Source organism: Propithecus coquereli, unplaced genomic scaffold, assembly GCF_000956105.1.
Source record: "Propithecus coquereli isolate 6110/MARCELLA unplaced genomic scaffold, Pcoq_1.0 Scaffold416, whole genome shotgun sequence".
Taxonomy (NCBI): Eukaryota; Metazoa; Chordata; class Mammalia; order Primates; family Indriidae; genus Propithecus; species Propithecus coquereli.
The window spans coordinates 1,489,667-1,511,513 of NW_012149908.1; the positions used below are offsets into that span (position 1 = coordinate 1,489,667).

At 41.1% G+C, this 21,847-nt stretch overlaps 1 protein-coding gene across 2 annotated transcripts in view; it reads left to right on the top strand.

Moving 5' to 3' along the window:
• The first annotated feature begins 10,886 nt into the window (after positions 1–10,886).
• The window catches only part of PHACTR1 (phosphatase and actin regulator 1), a 561,725-nt gene continuing 550,764 nt past the window's right edge, over positions 10,887–21,847 (top strand). Inside the window, exons 1-3 of one of the 2 annotated variants that reach the window (XM_012653162.1) lie at positions 10,887–10,977; positions 11,563–11,609; positions 12,760–12,912. In XM_012653162.1, coding sequence (XP_012508616.1) covers positions 12,810–12,912 — 103 coding nt within the window. In that variant the 5' untranslated portion in view covers positions 10,887–10,977; positions 11,563–11,609; positions 12,760–12,809. Of the gene's footprint in view, positions 10,978–11,562; positions 11,610–11,656; positions 11,795–12,759; positions 12,913–21,847 lie in introns of those variants that run through there. The other variant, XM_012653161.1, reaches the window with a different exon arrangement.

The window sequence follows — 21,847 nt, forward strand, 5'->3', positions numbered from 1 at the left end:
ACAATAGGTTGTACATGTTTAAAAATAAGACATACATGGTATAACCTTTTTCTGAGTGAAAAAAATGCTGTTGGATTACATCTTCAGAAGTCACCCTTCTCATCTCAGAACATGAACTAAAAGAAATAAGATAGAAAAATAGGCATTAAAAGCAAATGTTACTAACATTTTCTTCAGTTATTAAGGATAATTTTATGGAAGCATAATAGACATATAATAAACTCCATATATTTAAAGTGTATAATTTGATTAATTCTCTCTTGTACCATATACACTCTTGAAACTATCACCACATTGAAGGTAATGAATACATCTGTCACCCCCCAAAATTTTCTTACAATCTCATCTCCCCTACCCTACCCAACTCCATTCATTCTCAGGCAGCCACTAATTTGCTTTCTGTCAGTATGTATTAGTTTGCATTTTCTAGAATTTTATATAAATGAAATCATACAGTATGTACTTTTTTTGGTCTGGTTTCCTTCAGTCAGCTTAATGATTTTGAAATTCATCCATTTGTTACATATATCAGTAGTCCATTCCCCTTTATTACTGAGTAGTATCTCATTGTATGAATATACCACAAGTATTTTACCCACACACCTGTTGAGGGACATTTGGCTTGTTTCTAGTCTGGGACTGTGAAAAATAAACAATCATATATAAGCCTTTCTATGGACACATGCCTTTTGAGTACTTCCTAAGAGTTGAATGACTGGATCATATGGTAGATGAGTATTTATTTAGGAAACTGTCACAGTGTTTTCCAGAATACTTGTACAAATTTTACCTTGCCACCAGCGATGTAAGAATTCCGGTTATTCCATGTCCTTGCCAATACCTGCTATGATCACCTATTTTCACTTTAGACATTCTAATAAGTTTTAATTTGCCTTTCCCTAATGATTAATGATATTGAACATCAAATCTCTTGCTTATCTTTTTATTGTGTTTTTGTTTTTTTATAGTTGAGGTTTGAGAGTTTTTCTTACTAGATACGAGCCATTTATCAAATATATGATTTGCAAATATTTTCTCCTAGTATGTGGCTTGTCTTTTCATTCTCTTAACAGTTTGATTGTGATCTTGACTCTATAACAAGCTCAAATCAAGGTGGTTTGGTTCGCCTTTGTGTAAAGCACCCGTGGGGCTAGCAAGTCCATGAGCTGGGCCATTCAAAGAGCAAAGCTCCTTCAAAATCACAAAAATTTTCACACCCATCAGGATGGTTACTAACAAAAAAAGAGAAAATAACAAGTGTTGGCAAAGATGTAGAAAAATTGGAACCTTGTGCACTGTTGGTGGGAACGTAAAATGGTACAGCTGCTGTGAAAAACAGAATGATGATTCCTCGAAAAATTAACAATACAATTATCATATGATTCAATAATTCCACTTCTGGGTAATATACTCAAAAGAATGAAAAGCAGGGTCTCAAAGAGATATTTGTACAGCTATGTTCAGTACTTAATACCACTGAACCATAAGGTAAATTTTGTGTTATGTGTGTTTTACAATAATTAAATTTTTTTAACTAAAAAAAAAAAGGAATCACCAAGAAGGCACTGCCTATTGTTCTGGTCTTTGAGATTAGCATGGGCACATAGCAGCAAGGGGGCGGCCCACATGACGAATATTCTGAATCAGACACAACACAGAGGTGGTGATACATTACCAGGTTTGAAACCCAAACCACTGGGCTAGTCAATTAAGTTCTCTGGGCTTTGTGTCTGACTTCTATAGAATGGAGTAGAATAGAGTAAAGTGAAGGAACCTTCCCCTGTGTGACCTGAAAGACCAAAATAGATGCCCCTTTATCAACTAAGATGGACCCTAAGGTTAAGGAAACAAAGTTACCTACAGGTGGAGTGTTCCAGGAGGCTGGCATCGTAAATTTCTAAATTCCTAAGACTAGAAGAAAAACTACACTCTTGTTAAACTCCCTGACAATAAGAGCTATTAGGCAAATTATCAAATCCCTCCTGACTCTGATTCATAGCACAGACCACTACCAATCTGATTGGACTGAGGACTGGCCTTACAAACATTCCTTTTTGAAAAGCAACTGCAGATCTTAAGCCAGTTTCAACAAGTTTATAGAGGCTGTGCATACACTGTCTTTGTGTCCTATAGTTCACCTTTTGATGAAAAGATCCAAATTGCACCTGCACCTCATTTTAAAGCTACAACCTGGCCCCAAAGTGAGCATGGGATGTATATTACATGTATGTTTACCCATTGTGCATGTGTTCAGCTGCCCTCATAAGTATGTATAACTTTTCCCCCAAAACTTCTGAATGTGTATGACTATCGCTTAATATGGCCCGTGTGAGGCACAAAACTGAAACTGCCCCTTCCCTCTTCAAAGAGAGAGCACCTTCAGGTCACACCGGAGACTCTCTCTTCCCAGTTTGCAAACCGATGTCACCAATAAAGCTCTCCTTTTTACTATTAAGCTGTCCTGGTGGTCTTTTGAAGGACACCTGATTTTTACGTGAGGTTTTCATGAGACTCAAATAATGATTTTTAAACTGAAAAGTGCTATATCAAGTTGGGAGAGGAGTGGGTAGCATCAGATAAAGAAAGGGCTTTTATATCAGGAGCCTCTATTGTTAATAAACAAGGATGGTTTAAGGTGAACAATCTCAATAAGAACAATCTCAGCTGACTGGCCGTATGGGGAAGTCTTTCTGAAATCTACCTTGGCATCACTACGTAATCACCTGTGTATCATGTGACTTCTGTGACTATAGGCAAGTTACCTAATCTCTCTGAGTTTAGATTTTCTCATCTGTTAAATGGGAAAAATAACCAATAATAACCTCACAGGAGTGGGGAAAAAGTAGGTCATGGTGTTTAAAGCAGTTGACCTTGTTGCCAACAAATTTATTAATAGAAACACAGCCTTTGTTAGCATTCTGTGTCAGTGGTTCTCACATTTTAATGGGTATATGAATTTCCTGAAGGTCTTATTAAAATGCAGATAACGAAATCGTGGGTCTGGAATAGGGCTCAAGACACTTCAATTCCCAAGCTCCCAGGTAATTCCAATGCTGCTCATCCATGAACACATTTTGAGCAGCAAGACACCATACCACGGCTCTCACAGTGTGGTCTACTTCTAAATAGCCTGGTCTCAATTTATAAAAAGAAAGAAAAAGTTGGAAAGTTTTAATCAGGCCCCAATTCTATTGACTTCAGTTCTAAAACGTCTAGACTTTCTGGGCAATAGATACTTTAGACTTAGACTTACCTTAAGCTTAAACAGGTTAACATCACTGTCTTACAAAAGAGGGAAATAACAGGCCAGAGCCGGAAGCACAGACCTAAGGTCATAGAGCAACAGATCCCTCAATCCTTACACTTACCACAATGCAATGATTGAGGACAGGGTCTTAACCCAATTCCCCCCTGAACATACATACGCAGGGACAGAGGGACAGTGGTTGGACTCCAGAGAGAAGCCAATGGGGGTGTCATGTTTCTCTCTCATCCAGACTGTTCCTCTGAACCTTCCCAAAGGAACAGCAGTGACTAACTAGTCCACATTTTGTCAATACCTTGGAATCTAGGCAAGATTTTATGCAAAGCATTCCAGGCGATCACCCTGAAAATTATTTTCTTCCTTAGAAATTCAAAGAAACACTCAGCCAGAATTCAGGTTGTCTTTCCTTGGCCTTTGGGTCTTTGACTCTCAGGCTTCAGTTTCTCACTAAAAAGAAAAAGGAGCCCTCCAGGAGAGCATAGAGCTGCTGGAGTCCTCCTCAAAGAGCAGGCAGTGATGGTGACAGCCACCCCCCACTGCCCATGAGACAGTGGCTCCCCGGGGTATTTCTCCATAGCCATGACTAACCACACCGGCTTCCTGGGAATGTGTTATAAATGTTCCCATCGCTGTGCTGCAGCCCAGTGGGTGCTTCTTGGCTCTGTCTCACCACATATGTTATCTTCATGGTAACTGCTCCCAAAAAGGGTTGTAACTCAAGGGAATCTCTTCACAGATTTGTGTCTGGCTTTAAAACAAGGAGCTCTCAAACATGTCAAATCAGGGAAGCAGACGGTGTCTCTATTTTGGGGTGCATTTCCCCTCTGGGTTTGTAAAGGTTTCCTCTGGGAGGATTCCTCCCTTTTACATTCGTGAGCTTGATTGCTTGCATATTGGAAACCAATGCAGCATCTGGAAAAGAGCCTTTTTCAAGGTGTACAGTTTAGCAAGGTTCAGGTTGAATCCACAGGGAGGGAGGCGGCAGAACATGGGGGAGGAAAAGCATGCTTAATGTACACAGCATGTAGCATTAGTTGAACACTTCTCTTGGTTGCCATAGGAATGAGAAGACTTTTGATTTTAAATCGTGGTTCCTCTGGAGCTATGTTAAAAATGTGACGATGGATTCTTGCTATTTACTGCTACCAGCTTTCTAATCAGGAGCTTTCAAAAAAATGCAGCCCAAATGTTTGCTCTGCCAAGGGAGGTTACAGTGACCTCAAAAATGTCACTCCCAAGGTCCTAACGGCTACAGAACACGGACTTCTCCCAATTACTTTGGGTCCCACAGTTCCCAAGATAGTGAAATACAATGCAGTTCTGTTATTTTTCTCCCTAGGAGGGATTCATGAAATACACAAAAGGGCCTGATGGTAGGATGGTAAGGCACTCGAGGTAATTATCATTATAGTGTTGTGGAAGCACATTTAAAAGTCAAACAATGGGTTTAAAACTGTTTTAAAGATTACTTGTTTAAAACACGGTGGCACATGTTTTTTTCCATCAGTCAACCCTCTAATCCTTTTTGTTGCTAATTCAAAAGCTACATATGAGAATACCAACCTGCAAGTTCAGCATTAAACACAGCACCGAATTTAATAGTGTTTACTCCTTCCTCTTCCACCACCAACTAAATACTGTATTTTTCATGCAATTTGAAAAGCTAAGGAGAAATTGAACACATTGAAGGTTGAGCATGGTACAAAAAGCTCCCCAAGCAGCATGCCAAAATGTCACCTCCTCAGCCCTTGGTCGCTGAACCCCTGGACTGACTACCTCTAGGCACATCTACTTATTCACAAATAACGATTGTTTTCAATGTATGCCTTAACGTGAATGAAAGTGGGAGAATCTAAGTTCAGCTACTTGTAAACTCCTGGAGAAGGAATCAGTCTATTGTTGTATTCCCAGCAACTATTACAGTGCCCAGCATGCAGTGAGTGATAAAAAATCATCACCCAATTAAATAATATGAACAAATTAATAACAACTGAGCATTTAGATTGGGCAACAACTGTGGACCAATCCCTGGAAGAATAGAAACTTCAGTTGTTGAGCAGTTACCCAATGTAGAAAGTGCCTGCTCTGTACCAAGCATCTACGTATATCATGCCATTCACTTGGGCTGAACAAAGAGAAGATGACATTATGAAAATTCTGATAAAATTTCTAACTCGCCCTGCAAACTTCTCGCAAAAAAGCAGGGTAGTAAAATGAATCACAGGTGTCTTTTTGGCGAGGATATCTTGGCGTGGGTCCTCAATGCTCCCCTACTGTCGATGGCCCTCCAGAAAAAGAATACACATTGAAGGGCTCTCTGTGAAAGAAAATAGTGATAATATCTAACACTCCTTTGGTGTGTACTATAAGCCAGACACCATTCCAGATGATTTACACGTATTAACTCATTTAATCTTCGTGTATACATAAGTAACTAACATAAGTTGGAGAAATAGACAAAACACTGTATTTCAGAGGACCAGGTGTTTATTTGTGATCAGAGTGATGGAGTTAATGTCTCAACATATTACATGGATGTGGTTGGGGTGAATGGGATGGGGTGTCCTACTCCCCCAACTCCTTGCATGTATGTAGGCTGTTCAAAAAACATTCTTAAATAATACCTACCTAAATACTTCCTGTGTGTCAGGTTCTGTGTTGTCATTTGACCCTAACTTTTATTCCTATGCCACAGAGGTGGAAACTGAGACCTAAAGAGCCAGCTTGCTCAGCTCCTGAGCGGCAGAACCAGGATCCCTGAGCTGATATTTTTAACTACTTTACTTCAGTACCCACCGAATGATTGGATAACATTTCTTGGATGCTTGCTGCACAGCAATGAGTGTTTTGAGGCTAAATATGACAGATTTTTAAATTATAATGTTTACAAAAAATTAAAATTGAGTGAATACCAGCAAGGTTCTATTTGTTTCAGAAGTAAGTCCCCCACCCCTGCTGTCATTCCCTTTATGAGGGAAGGGATGGATCTTCTGTTATCTTTAATCCACTAGGAGCAGAGAATTATGATTTGGAAACCTGATACCTGCAATATGATGCTCTTCAATGCCTTCAGGTAACAGATCCTAAAGGCATTTAACTCTGAACAACAAATCAAACTAGGTACTGTGTCATGAATAATAATAATATTTATCATACAAAGACATGCATCAAATATCCTTGCATGTGCACATAAGTAAAACATTAAGTATTAACATTTAAGCATACAGAACTTGCTGTAGAATTTGTCAGTGTATTTAGAACCTAAAAGGAATGCAACAGTCACCAGAAGTCTGTTTGCCATACTATTTTGATACAATTCACACTACTCCCTCCCTGTGGGCTCTCAGTGTATATTTAGTCCTATTTTTCTAATGTGCTTAGGCGACTCAGGGGCCATACGATCCATGTAGGGTCTATTAAACTTGGGGCTCTTAGAAATCATTATTCTTTCTTTCTTTAATATGTCTTTGGATACTTTCAGGTTGCTATCTGGATTTTTAGGAGGACTAGGAAAATGCACTTGAACTTGTGATTAATTTGTTAGCTCCCTCCAGGGCAGAGTGGAAAACAAATTACACACACACACACACACACACACACACACACACACAGAATTGAGGGCAATGTGATCGGGTGCAGTAGCTCACGCCTGTAATCTCAGCACTTTGGAAGGCCAAGGCAAGAGGATCACTTGAGCCCAGGAGTTTGACACTGCAGTGAGCTATGATGATGCCACTGTACTCTAGCCCAGACAACAGAGCAAGACCTTGTCTCAAAAAATAAATAAATAAATAAATAAGAATTGAGGGCAATGTGATTTTCTTGCCAGAGGGAATATGTCAAATATCATCATTATGTATCCTAAAATTCATGTTAAAAAAGCTACTGCTGTCAACGTATTTCTCCATCACTGGGTGGTCATTTGAATGCCTTCGTATTTAGGGACTTGTGAGCTACAGTAAGTACCCAGAGTTGCTAAAGAATTCCTCGTTTCCTTACTCAACATTTCCCTATTTTCCTACTTCCAGATCAATTATCTGGACACTGAGATGGAGATATAATTTCTATTTCTTCTGCCAAGCAAAGAGATTTCCATATTATAAGCAAGACCAATTTACTAGAATCTAGCTGGCAGAAGGGTAAGATGACATTTGGACTCTTGTTCTTCATTCTTTGAACTGGCCCTTCCCCAATGCATTAACAGAGGGAAAGGCTATTATCAGACGTGAGCAGCGATTGGAGCTAATGGATTCACTCTGCTTGGTGGCCCTGGCCCCTGCCACGTTGGCCAGAGCCCCTCCTCCCCCAGGGTGGTTCTCTCCAGTGTAGTTTCAAGAGCAGAGGTCTTCGTGGTTTGTGTTTGGAGACTTTTCCTGCTAACTAAGTGTAGCACAATGGGGAAAACTCCTTCAGCATAATGTTCTTGAACAGGATTTAGGAATCTGTCTCTGTACCTATAAGGAAGCTTCAGGCCCTGGTCCAAACTGAGATGTTTGCAGATTTCTGCCAGCTGAATACCTGGTACCTTATATATAAGCTCTCAAAATGTTACTGTAGGCTTGTATGGAATAAAATTAAGCTCCTTTTCCCTATGAGACTTTTTTTTCTCAGTCCACCTTCCCAACCCCCCCAGCCTCCTTTAGATTTCCAACTATACTCAACACTGTCTTCAAGAACAAACTGGAAATTCATTTACTCTAAAGTAAAAATAACGAATGATGGCTTAACGTGTTTCCTCTTCCAGTGAGATTTCACTATGAATAAAGCCTTAGATAAAATGCTTACAGAACTCCTATCATTTAAAGACAAGCTTTAATAAGCAAAGAAAGGAGAGATTTCTTTTGAAGGAGGGGTTGGGAGATAAGAAGTGACTTGCCAAGCAAAGGACAGCCACTGCTATTGAAACATATCTATTCCGGGGTCAACTGTTTGCAAAAATGACTATTGTTTTCTATAGTTGTTTAGCAAACTAGCGCTTCACCAAAGATCTTCAATCTAGGTACCCTACCAACAGATCCAAGATGTCATCACACTTTAAGAGAGCTTCTAATATTTTAAATTTAAAGTTATTTGGGTTTATTAAAAAAGGAGAAACTTCCCCAAGATTTCATGCAAGTAAAATGCAGAACTTCATGTCGTCCAACACAAATATAAGACATGGTCTTCTAGAGAGCTCTGGGAATACAATAAGGCAATTACATAAGAAAAATTTATTGTAAAGTTATAAATAACAAGAACTTCTTTATCTCTTAGCAAACAGAATAAACCCAGACTGACTCTGATGGTATGAAAAGAACAAGTTATTTACTTAGAAATCATATGACCTCTCCCAGAGTGTTTGGGTCTTATGCCATCCAATAGAATAATAAGTATACTCCAGAGATAAATTAATGCAAGCTGGTATCTTTACTTGCCTATAGATTTCATCATGAATATGCCTCTATTTTGAATTAATTGAATACTTCTCTTTGTATGTAGAATATTCAAACACATCCTTTTACCAACAAATTGAAAACAGAAAAGCATATACATGCTATCTCCTGTATTTTTAATAATTCTAGATTATTTGTTTCAACCTTAAAGTTCTGCACTGTCATATTACAATCAATGTAAAAGGCATGATTCTACTTTGCAATTTTTCAAAATAATTCTTTATTTATAGGTCACAGAGATATGATAACACTGAGTTAACTTTTACAGAGCTGGTGTGTCGAGGATGTTTGGGGTTGAATTGTTTGGTGCTGCATAGATTTTAGTCTGAATACTTTTTACCTAACCTTGCCTTCTCCTCTGATTTTATTATACCTCAGAACAATGTACAATCGTAAGTGTTGCTTTTGAGCAGTTTAAAGTTATAAAACAGAGCTGAGCTGATCAGATTTTGACATTGAATTTTGAACAATACTATGCTTCTCCATGTTTAAAAATAATTTTCTCACACACATATCTCTATATGAAATCTATAGCTACGTTCCTCCGAGAGTGAAATCATTTTTTGAAAATCTATTTCAGAAGCTGGTCATAAGATGTTAAAGAACCCAGTGATTAATTATATAAAAGGAGGTCCCTTTTCACAAGGGAATAACCAGCCCCTTCCCAAATACATTTCTTTAAGTTGAAATTTTCCCCTCTGAATTTTCTTAAATCGTGGCCCTTTCATGTTTTTTGTTCACTTTGTAAAGTTCTTTAAATTTCCCTTCCTTGGTCAACTCTCCAGAAATGACTGACTTCCAAACCCACCACCTCCTCCCGGGAATCAGCTCTATCTTTCCCATTTCCATGCCCTTTTCAATCACACCTGCATTTGCACTCACATAAATGTTTGCTCAGCAGCAATAGACCTGTACATTCTCTCTCCCCTCCTCTCCCCTCTCTCTCTTCTCTCTCTCTCTGTCTCTCTCTGTCTCTCTCACCTATGAGTCATTACAATATCAGTAGAATCACAATAGAGAGTTCAGAACCTGTCGCCCACACCCTACAGTAAGTGAAAGGAACCCGAAGACAGCTTTCTCCTCTTGTAAATGTCAAGTGTTCAGCATGTCTCTACTGGGGGCTGAATAGAAATGTAACCTTAATGAAGTAAGTCCTTGGGTCTGAGCAAAGCTTTGAACATTTGGAGTCCAAAGTTGACTTTCCTACAGGAGCATATGACCATGATTGGTAGTTTTAGCTTCCTCTGTCGTGAGGCTTAACTATCAGCAGCACCAGCTTGGTGTCTGATTTGTCCTGATTGGGTGGAAGAGCCCACAAGACAAACAGCAGAGATGTTTCCGGTTTGTCTCAAGGGTAGCCAGCAGAGCCGTGTATATGGTGAGGAAGGGGCGCCAGGTGGTCTTCCTTCCAAGGCTTCTCAAATATAGCTTCTCTTATCTGAACAATCTGACCTGCTGCGTATTATACCATACACCGTACTAATGACCGATTCTGCTCGGTCAGCAAAGGGTGCAAGAGGGTTGTGGAAAACCCACAATAGGGCTTGCATTTGGCTATACTATGAACAGATCTCAAAGCATTGTGACTGAAAGTCCTTACTGCGGTTTCATAGGGAGGATATCAAACCAGAATAGCCTGAGGTCCCTAACCAAAGTTTCCTTTTGTTGTTGGCATTATTTTGTTACGTTCAGACAGAGAGGAATGCATTTAGGCAGATTGGCACGATCTGTGCTGGAGATTTGACCAAGCAATCAGAGGCAAGGAGACGAAGAAGGGCCAGGGGAGAGGGGAGGAGTGAAATCAAACGTGCCCTCTGTATTTCATTCCAGAAAATAGTTCACACTTATAATTACCCACCTTGTTTTGCAGCTTAGGCTAAAAGCGGCGTTGCGCCAAACCCTACCGGAGCAGCCTTCCTGATTAGAAAGTACTCCACACCTTGGAGAGCCGAGGAGACATGAGAATAATTTTAAATGCAAATTAAATTGAGGGGGTAGTAGAGAAGAACACATAAAAGACAGTAAAACAAAACCTTTCAATTTTCTTAAATTAGCAGTCTAATGTGTTCTAAAGAGCAGTTCCACTCAGATCTCTTCTTAGGGGTTGCATTTCATCACAGTATAAAATGGGCAAATCCATCACTTCCCTCTGCTCAGTGCTTTTGAATCAAGACTGAAGGGAAAATTAGAAGCTGTTCATTTGGGCTTGCAGGCTCAGAAGCGTTGCACAGCTTTTCGCTCAGTGCTCCGCGGCGTCCTGTTGAAAGGGGTCAAGCGCAGGTAAGCGTCTACTAACTTCAAGGCTCTTCCTTTCCTATACCTTTTTGGCTAGTTTTCCTTTGGGGTGGGGTCTCCCCCCAAATCTATGCTATGTTGCATCTTTCAAAATCTGGGAAATTTCACATAGCTTTTTAAGCTTCTTTTCCAGTGACTGACTCGCAGAAGGAAAGAGTTATTTTCAGCCTAGATGCCGGTGACTCTTCTGTGTATTAATTATAACAGGGAATGTCTAACATATGCTAGCTAGGATGGCCCTTCCCTAAACTCCCCCCATTTCCTGCCACCCTTAGGCCAGCATTAGGGTAAGAATTACTGCCGTCCGACAATTTCTAGACAACTTTCCCATTACATTAATTTTTTAATCATTTAGTATTCTGTTGTGTTATAATTACAAATGAAACTGAGATCTGAGATTAGAAAAATAAATTTATTAAGCCATGCATCCATTTTTTAATGACCGTGATACTTTTCTACATAAAAGAGGGAGGGGGCCAGGGAATGGCCCTACATGATGGTTACATGTAGATTTTGATGGTTTTCTGCCAAAGTTTTACACGGGAAACTGTTAATTTTCTTCCTTCACAGGGGAGGGTGCAGAGAGGCTGAGGCTGGCGTCACCTTCTGTTGCTAAGGTAACGTGCTCTGGCCATTTTATCTGAAAAAGGAAGTCCAGTGGATGGTATGCATTATTCATCGCCGTGCTAATCAAACAATCAAAATTGTTTACTTTCACCGGGAATATTTAGCGAGATCAAAGACACTCTGGCTGAAACTGCTCTTGTTTTACTGCCGACAGTTAGCCCTTGATTTTTTTGCAGTAAGTATAATTTGCTGTTGGGGTACATTTGGGTATTTTTAAAACTTTCCTCTTACCGGATTTGGTTTCTTAAATTAAAATGTGTGCTGTTAGAAGGAGAAATCAAATGGATTAGCCATCTGAGCTTGATTTTAATGACTTGGTCTTGTTAATTCTTTCCAAAAAATATCCTGCAGAAATAGAGATACTTCATTTGCGCAAGTATCCGGGAAAGGCTACATAGGCTGGAAAAAAGAACCCAACAGGCTGAATGTTTTTTGATGAAGTGGATCAGCTTTGTGACAGGCTAGGGTATGATAATGTTATAGGGATCATTGCAAGGCTGCAATAATTGTCGCAGCTCTACAAACTACAATTCTTTCTCAAAAGCATTCTGTGCCAGGTGCAGGCAGGTGACAATCCTGTAGCACTTTATAAATTGTGCTGGAGGGAATTGCTAAAAAGGAAGGAATTGAAGGCGTTTCTGCAGCAAATATGTCAGTGTGTGTCATAAACGCAAGGCATCTATGAGTGGAGGCTCGGATTCCCAGGCGATCTTCCCTGCTCCAGGGGAATCTGAACGTGCCCGAATCAATTGAGGATCAACACTCACAACGGCTGACATTTAATGATGCCATTTATCAGACAGACGTTTTGAAAACTGATTGCATGTGAATTTAACAGCATATTTTCCTCTTGATATAGAGCAAAGAAAGACTGGTATGTTATCTCTCTTTAGCCTGGATCATCTGTTGTTGTTTTTTTCTCTGAGTAGAATATATTACTTTTAATGAATGTTGGCTAAGTGTTGTTTTTTTTTTAGATAATAGGAATGCTATGTTGAAGGGAGCTTTAGAATTGGAAATGTCAGTGAAATAGTGGAATGTTATAATGGAATATTCTTATTCAAACATTTTAAAGTACATATATATGTACACACTTGCCAGTTTTAAAATATTATAGATTTTTTTTTTCCCTCTTTACAGGCGTCCAAGTGAACATTTTCTCTCCAAACTCTGTGTTTGGAACATCAAGGATGGATTACCCCAAAATGGATTATTTTCTGGATGTCGAGTCTGCTCACAGACTCTTGGATGTTGAGTCGGCTCAAAGATTCTTCTACAGTCAAGGAGCTCAAGGTAACAGCCCGGGAGAAAGAGAGGAAACTCTCATTCGCATGCTGGTTTTCTATTAACGGTGCCAGGTCGGCTGTAGCAGTTTAAGCTTTGCTCTGTAGGTTCAACAACCGGCATTTCTAAATTGATAACCTCTACCAAATTGCTGCTAGAATGGAGGCAGGCATATGACAGAATAAATAAATCCACACTTCTTGGATGTGGTTTAAAAAAAAAAACATACCCAACTTTTGGTACAAATGCCCCTCAGAAAGCTGTGTTAGAAAATGATTCCCCCATCTCCTGGTATACAAAGCTTATGTCTGAAAGAAATCAGGAATGCTTTTCCCTCTGGAAAATTTGAAGTTGCAGCCACTGCCCTTGAGGAGATCTTGGGGCATCGTGACCCAGCTGAATGGAATCCGGCCGGATTGGGGGCTCCTGAGATAAGCACAGAGCTTCTATAGCTGCCTTATCTATTTCAGATGAATTCAGTTACTGCCTCAGAGAATTAACAGTACACATTTGGGGAGCAGTGAGGAGCACGCCTGTTGGGAATTGTGGCTGATGTGTACATTTTTATTACATATTTCGATTTGGTCCAGTTTGCTTCCTGATGATGGGTATGTCCCAGGTGGCATAGGTACATGGTACACTGACAAGGAAGATGCTGTTCTTATTTCTAAATAGAAAAGCAATTAAATTTTCAGAAGTTACAATGCAGAGCTGAGAAGAAAACACAGTTAGCTTTTACATACCTGGCATCTTTCTCTGTTAGATGGTGATGGGCACTTCAAACAGGCCACTGATAATATCCTGTCTGGGCTTTCCCCAGTGACCTTCTGAATTGCTTTTACTCCCTCTCAAGCCAATTTCTCATGGCGACCTCGGGGGCTTGCAAGCCTGCTTCCCTGCTTCCATTTTCTAGGCCATGACCTCATCTTCTTAAAGACGAAAGGGGCTGGAAATGATCTGGTTGATTTGCTGGGGTCCGTGTGCTCATCAATAGAGTTCAATCAATCAGCAAAGGTGATACAATAACTAATTCTCCTCATCACTCTGGGTGTCGGGAGTCAGCACTGCTACCCTCGATCACTTAGAGAGACATAAAAGTTACTGAAGGAGAAGGGTGAGAGACTGGCCAGAACCTCCAGCCCCTTCTGAGTCTGCAAATAAGAAGATGCTGGCAGTAGATGTAGAATGGGGGCTGGAAGGGAGCAGGGTGTGAGGCCAGGCTCGGTCCCACGGCCAGTGCTGAGGTTAAACACTGCTACATCATCAGTCCCTTTGACTTGAACGAGACAATACTGTTCTGTGGTGGGGTCGTCCACCTGAGCTGCATAGCTATTAGCAGAGCAGACAAGGGGAGCAACAGTTAATTAGAGAGAATAAAGATGGCCACTCGGTCTTGCAGTAGGGACAGTTTAAGCCTTTAAGAAGACCATGGATGCCAGGCTTTTATGGAAGGAAAGCAGGCAGGCTGTGGGAGGCTCAGGAGATTCAATCAAGGCAGCCTGCTGGTTGTCAGCAGATGGGGCTGGGGGTGGAGTGGTCAGAATTGTCACCATCAGTGACTGTGGTTTAGACTCCAGAGCTGGAAGGACTAGAAAATGCATGGGAGGTGGTAGCATAAGCTACCGCTGCTCCCTGGTATCGTGTTCATTTTAGGGTACTCAGAATGATGTTCTAATCAAGGAATCCTGGGTTTACAGGAGGGGTGGGGGTTCCTGATATATCCTCTAGGTCAGTGTTTCAAAACCCCTAGACTTCCTGAATCAGAAATCCAGGTGTAAGGCCTAGGAGTTTGCATTTTTAGCAAGAGCTCTGGAGATGGTTACCTAGCCAGCACATTGATCTAGGGACTGCATTTAAAAACCCATCCACCTAGTCAGTTTTCTCTCCTTCCACCCCCAGAGCAGGAACACCTCCCTCAGCATTAGAGGCAGGATCATACAGTGGTCACAGTCTCTTCTGTAAAATGGAAACAATAATAGTGCCTACTTCACAAGTTGTCAAGAGCATTAATGAGGTAAGGCAAAGTGCTTAAAACAGTGTCTGCCACATAAGAAACACGACATACAAGCAAATCGATAAAATAAGTATCCTTGGCAAAAGGCCATCCTCCTTGTTTGAGACTTCATAAGGAAGCCACTGCCTTGCAAACAAAAAACGTGGCCTGCTGAAAGTTTAAGGTGTTTTTAGCAAAAACAAAAATCTAGAAATTTTAAATAAAATCAAGAACACAGTGATTCATTTCTTGTCCCATCAAAACCCAACTCAGGGCAAAACTGAAAAATTGTAAAATTCATCTTGGTGCTCGGCTTCCATCTTGTCCTTCATTTTATTTTAAAGATGAGAGGCCCTCGCCATCCAGCACCTTCCCTGAGCCCCACCACCTAGGGCCTATCACCCCAGGAGCCTCCTTCCTTCTGGAGCGCCGCTTCTACTGTTACTTGGGGCTAGTCACTGCGTTGCACGGGTTCCTCCACTGCAGCTTCCTTCCACTTTGCACAGGCTCCCCAGTCTTGCCTGGACAACCAGCCCCTAGGCTGGATAAAGGGCTCTGAGTGAAAGCTGAGTCCTGTGGCTTGCAGCCCTTCCATTCTAAGCCAACTGCACACATGTTAGAGTGCGTGACTCCAATCTATGTCTAGCTGTTGGCAGAGCAGACAAGGGCAGTATGGTAGCCAGCATTCAGGGCAATTAGGGTCGTGTGCTGCTGCTGAATCACACCATGTAATAGTTCTCTACTCAGCCAGTCCAGCCGGGTGCAGAGGACATTAGTAAGGTTGAGTAGCTTCAATTTGATCTCCTCTTCTAAAAAGAAGGTCTAAGTGTAAGTACAGTATGGAGTTAAGTACCTAGGCCTTGGGTGACCCAAGACTTGGTTGGCTAAACTGTTATGTGGTTATTGTATTTTTTGAGTTGTCCGTTCTCACTGCTATGCAGGTATTTCTATAGGCTGAGCAAGTGTTATTACAGATGTAAATAGTTTTAAAAGGCAAGGCAAGAAAATCTGAGTTTCTCTCATTTTCCACATGCTGGCCTTTATATCAATTTACTTACAAATTCCTAAAGTTCTGGGAAAACAGTACCTTTTGTATTAATAACGTACAAAATGTTTATCCAAAGCAACAATATCAGAATTATAACGTTCTTAATCCTATCATAGTTGTTTTTGGTTTTTTTAGTTTTTCTTGGAAAGTGGCAAAAGCCTGCCCCTGAGTAGAGGATGTTTTAGCTAGTTAAAGCAAGAGCAGTCCAGGAAGGTGAGAAGAAGAAAAAGAGGGAAAAAAACAATGTATTAAATCTATTCTGAGACAGGTTCTATTGGAAGTCCCTGAGGTTTTCAAAGGTCAGTGATCTGTTCTGCTGAATAAAGTAGCCTGTTACATTCTCCCATCTCCACTTCTCTGTGCTTTGAGCCCAAGGTGGGGAAGATCAGCCCCCTCTCTGGGGATTCCACATTAAAAGCATGATGTGCTGCAGAGGGCAGAAAAAAGCCCAGGATCATCCTATTTACTCCCGTCAGTGAAGGGGGCTTTCCTCATTAATTACTGGGCAATTTGTCAACAGTAAATCCTGACACAGAGGGAGTTCTGGGAACGTCTCCTTTAACTGAAAAGGAAAATTCCGGAAGTTGGAAATACACATGGCTTCAAAGATCAACTATGCCTTGACATCACATAAGTTGAGTTCCCCTGTCATTCAGGTTTCTGACAATGATGTCCCTCACACTCAACTCTACAATTTTGTAGTGAACAATTGAACTGGTAGAGAAGTCCTATGAAATCACAAAATTAGCGTCCTGAGATTTTCCCGTAGAAATGGACATTATGGATCAGTGATTCTCTTGGCCCCCTCCCTAAGCCAAGTGAAACAGAGCCTGTGGGGGCCAGACCGAGGCCCCAGTACTGCATCTGCAACAAGCCCCTGGGTTATTCTGATGAATAGTGAAGGCTGAGAACCGCCATCATGGATCATCAATCGCTTGCTACTCAGAGTGTGATCACAGGCTAGTAGCACCAGCTTCATCTGGGAGCTTGTTAGAAATGCAGAATCTCAGGCCCTAGCCTAGACCTTGACAATCACAATCTGCATTTTAACAAGATCACCAGGTAATTTATGCTAACGTTTAGGAAGCAATGATTGAATCCAGTGCACATTAGAAACACCTGGGAGCTTTTACGAACTCGAGGCTGGAATCCACCGCAGACCAGCTGAACCTGAATCTCTGGGGCTGAGCCCCACACGTGGGGATCTTTCTAATTGCTCCCAGGTGATTCAGGGGCGCAGCCAGGGCTGAGAAACTACTGACCCCCCCTTTTGTAATAAAGGAGGTTTTAGCACACTGTGCAGCTATACTTGTCTGCATACCTTTCTCTCCCTAGGTTTTCCCCTTTAAATGAATCCAAACCATTGGAAGGGTGCAAATGGCTTCAGAAAAGGACTATGTCTCAAGGGCTGCACTTTGCATGTTCATTGTATGCATTAATCCTCAAAGAAACTTTGGAAAGTAGGAATTATTATGCTCATGTTACAGACTAGAAAACTGAAGATTGACGAAGTGAAGTATCTTGAAGATAGCAGTAGAGGCAGGATTTGGAGTTCGAGTATATCTGACTCCAGTGTATTTTGTTTAAGTACTTCATGCCACATACTGGACAGAAGCACCTTCTCATCTAGCCAGGTTGATAAAATCAACCCTGCAGGTCAGGGAAGGTAACTCCTGACCAAATTACGCTTCCAGAGATGGGGAAGGTGAGGCCCAGAGAAGCTCTGCCATGAGCCCAAATCACACAGCTTATATGGAGAGGATGGAGAGCTCAGCTTACCACGCCCATGCCCTTTTCACTGCGCTAGGTTTCTTTTCTCAAAGACAATCAATATCTTTGGACATTTAAATTACCTTTTAAAGGGGAAATACATTAAAATACAGCCAATTGACTAAAGTCACTAGGCAGTCAAATTTATGACTCCCACTAACAATTTCCCCTCTTTTATCATTTTAAATACCTCTTGGCATTAGAACCAGGCATGGGAGTCACTGTTCCTCGTCATAATGTACCTTTCCTGTCGTCTACATCATCTTGTTCAACAAAAGGAAATGCCAGTTCTGACAATTGATGAATGCCACTGTGAGCAGCTAAGAGTCTCTTCAAGTTGTTTTTGGAAATAGAGAGGAATTCAGTGAAACCCCCTCTCTCAACCATTTCCCTCCCACCTCCACTCTTTGCCCACCCTGTGAGATCTGTCAGAACAGCTGGCTTTTGAGTGTTCAGCTTTGAGTTAAATGTATTCTAAACCTAAACTGGGACTTCTTAGCACGGCCCCCAGAGACAGAGACTTTGGTAGCACTCGGTTAGTTGCAAATCATTAACAGGAGTCACCAACACAGAATGTGCTCGGCTATATGCTTTCCTGTCCCTCACATGAGACCCAGCCCCACTGGAGCCTCCTCTGTGAAGCTTTGCCTGCCTGTCCTGGCCTTTCTTCCAGAGCAGTCTATTCACTTTACATTATGGCCATCGTCATATTCTACGATTCTGCCTCCAACCCATGCTAGAGGCATGAGCTCACTTAAACGGCTTCATATCTCTAAACCTCAAGTTCCTCATCAAAATAGGTACAAGGCTAGTTCTGAGTCCATAGGGGTTTTTGAGAATTAAATGAGGTATGGCTATAACCTGTTTAGTTCATTGTCTATTATTATCGATTGACTGTTCATCCTATTGTTTTATTATTACTTAAGTGTCTGTGACCTACCTCGACCCTGGTGATCTCCTTAAATACCATTTTCTTGGTGCCTCTTAGCATCCTTAGCATACAGTAGAAGCATTAAGATTTATTAAATGTGTCTACTGAACTGATGGGATGAAAATGCTTAAATCTCCACTATATAGAAAACCTTGGATTCAAGGAAAGAGCTTGATGATTCAAGATTAGGACTTCCTAAGATCTTTAAAGAGTTTAAATCTTTCATTGAAAATGGAGCCTGCATAAGACTGAAGGGAGGGACATGTAACAATAACACTCGAATACGCAGAGAGGTAGGAAATGGAAGAAAGTCATCAACTCTGCTACATCTCCTCTAAGACAGAAGAAACTAAAAAAAAAAAAAAATCGAAAGTGAAAAGAAAATACAGCAGGAGGAATTTAGGTATATTATTGAAAAGAATCAACCTTTTAAAATAGATTTCCAGGGGTCCCTGAATGGTTTTTTGTTTTGTTTTGTTTTTATTTTGTTTTGTTATGTTTTTGAGACAAAGTCTTACTCTGTCACCTGGGCTAGATTGCTGTGGCATTAGCTTAGCCTACAGCAACCTCGAACTCCCAGGTTCAAGCGATCCTCCTGCCTCAGCCTCCCGAATCGCTGGGACTACAGGCAAGTGCCAACATGCCCGGCTAATTTTTTTCCATTTTTAGTAGAGACGAGGTCTCACTCTTGCTCAGGCTGGTCTCAAAGTCCTGACCTCAAACAATCCTCCCGCCTCAAACAATCCTCCCTCCTAGAGTGCTAGGAGTACAGGCGTAAGCCACTGTGCCCAGCCCCTAATGGTATTCTTTTGAGAAGGGCTTTCTGATATAGAATAGTCTGTGATGACTGAGTGTTTATTCTGCTTAAAAGTAGAGTTCTGGAATAGGTGGCTGCTCAACTTTGTGATGAACTGGAGTTCAGTTCAAAAGCTGCTCTGAACGTGTTCAGGAAACGAGCTCTGGGCTGTACCTTAACGGAGATCCCCTTTTCCCTTCCAGCTTTAGACTTTTACTGCCTAGTCCAGCCCTCATATTTTTTGGCTGATCATTCTTCAAACCAGCCACCATCACACTCCTGCTTCCAAGGAGATTCCATGGAAGGTGGCTGTAGACACCCACCTAAGCTGCACATTGGAAACACACACTTTGAGAACCGCTCAGTAGAAGCCTGGCCATGGCGTCTCAGGAGTCTTGCTCAGCGGGTACCAGGTTGTCTTCCTTCTTCATGCCTATCCCCTGAGACCTTCATATTATGGCCACCTATGGTTCATATCTGCACCTGCAGATCTGATTTGCTCCAGAAGACTGAGGCAGGAACAGTGACGGCAAGGCAGCCCAGTCCCCATGCGGGGCATGATTGCCAACTGATTATAACCTTTCCGTTCACCAGTTGAATGTCCTCCCATGTGCCCTCAGAGTCCTGCTAGGCCCAGTATGTCAAAAATCAGCCACATCTCTCTCTCTCTCCTCATAGCAATGCCCTGTTCTTGTTGGTTCATTATCGAAGTGGTTTACACGTAATCATACTATCTTCCAGACACTTGTCTCTGAGAAGTGCTTCAGGTGACATTTTTAAAAAATAGTTTCCAATCATGTTTTGTGGTCCTCAAGACAACACCCTCTATAAGTACTTTATTGGTTTTTGGTTTTTTTCCTCTGTAACTCCAGTCAGGAAGCAGCACACTGTGCCTCACTCATGGATGACAAACTAACAATCAAGCCTACCCTCCTAACCTCCCACACGTTCCATTTTAGACCTCTAATTGCTCACACCCAGGCTCGCCAAACCTGTCTTTAATACAGGGAACATTATGTGGGAACACCAGAATGAAGGCAGATCAAGAGAAATATTGTAGAGCTGGCTGGCCTGCCAATTCTGTAATAAGCAGATGACCATGAAGTCCAACCCTCTGTTTCTGGAGTGCGCCCTGGGAACAGGGCGATTCTCTGCACACTAAGTCTCATTCCTGGTGCCTGCAATCTACCCACACGCAGCCTTCCGGCGCACATGGTGCCTTTGCCTGGAGCAAGGATCGGTTTGCCATGTATTGTGATCCTGGGCTTGTACATAAAGTAGGGCACAAGGGTGCAAGGGAGAGAGAGAGAAAATGAGAGAATGAGAGACTGAGAAGAAGAAAATGACTTGAAAATAGAATGAAATCATTCCAATCAATTAATCACTCCTACTCTCACATAAGGCATATAGTGAGAGAGTAAAGAGGCAGCCAGCATCAACCACGACCCAATTAACATAAACAATTCACAGGTGCTTGGGAAAGAACTCTCGTTCCTCATTTGCCCAAACAGATCTGTTTTCTCAAAAATTTCAGTACCACCCTCTGTGCCTGTGCTGGCAGAGACAGGGATGGGAAGCCTAGCCATGGTCAATGCCATTGTTATTATTTTTAAGAATTTCTCAGTAAGCAATTGGACACACACACTTATACAAAATCACTTAATGAATACTGGTGTTTAACTGAACTTCTGAAACACTAGGACTTAACAGAGAGTTATTTTCAATATCTATGTGTCTCTTTTCAATTATCAAGCAAAATAATAGTAATGTTAAAACCTTTGGCAAAATAAAAAGGGAGAGTAAAATCAATCCTATATAACTATTTAACTTTTTCATATTTACTTTCTGTCCCTTTCATATACATTTGGAATTTTACAAGGTTACAATTATGACACATACAAATCGGGGGGTATAAATGAAATAGTTTCCTGCATCGGCTGGAGAAGGTCATGGTGTTTTAGGACTTGGATCTTAGAGTCACATAGTTCTGAGTTCAAACTATGATGTCCCTTTCCTAGCTTGTGAAGTTAGGCAAGTTATTAAATCTCTCTTTGCCTCACTTTTCCCTTTTGAATGCAAACGACAGTAATGAGGATTCTTAACCCAAAGGGTTATTATGTTTTGGAAAAACATAAATAGAAAAAAGTAATTGAAACATAAAAATATATAGCTAGCACTGCATATCTATGGACTACTGCTTAGAACAAACACTGCAAGAAAAACAGGCTAATTAAAGTCCATTCAAGGAATAACATTAAGTAAATAATACTGTAGATAGCATCTAGTTATAGCAAAATGCATAAAAGTGAGATAGGAATGACTAAAGTTTGGAAACTGAACAAATAAATATAAAGCACCAAGCAAAATATCAAGCTCCTAATACCTGTTTAATAAGTGCTAGCTCTT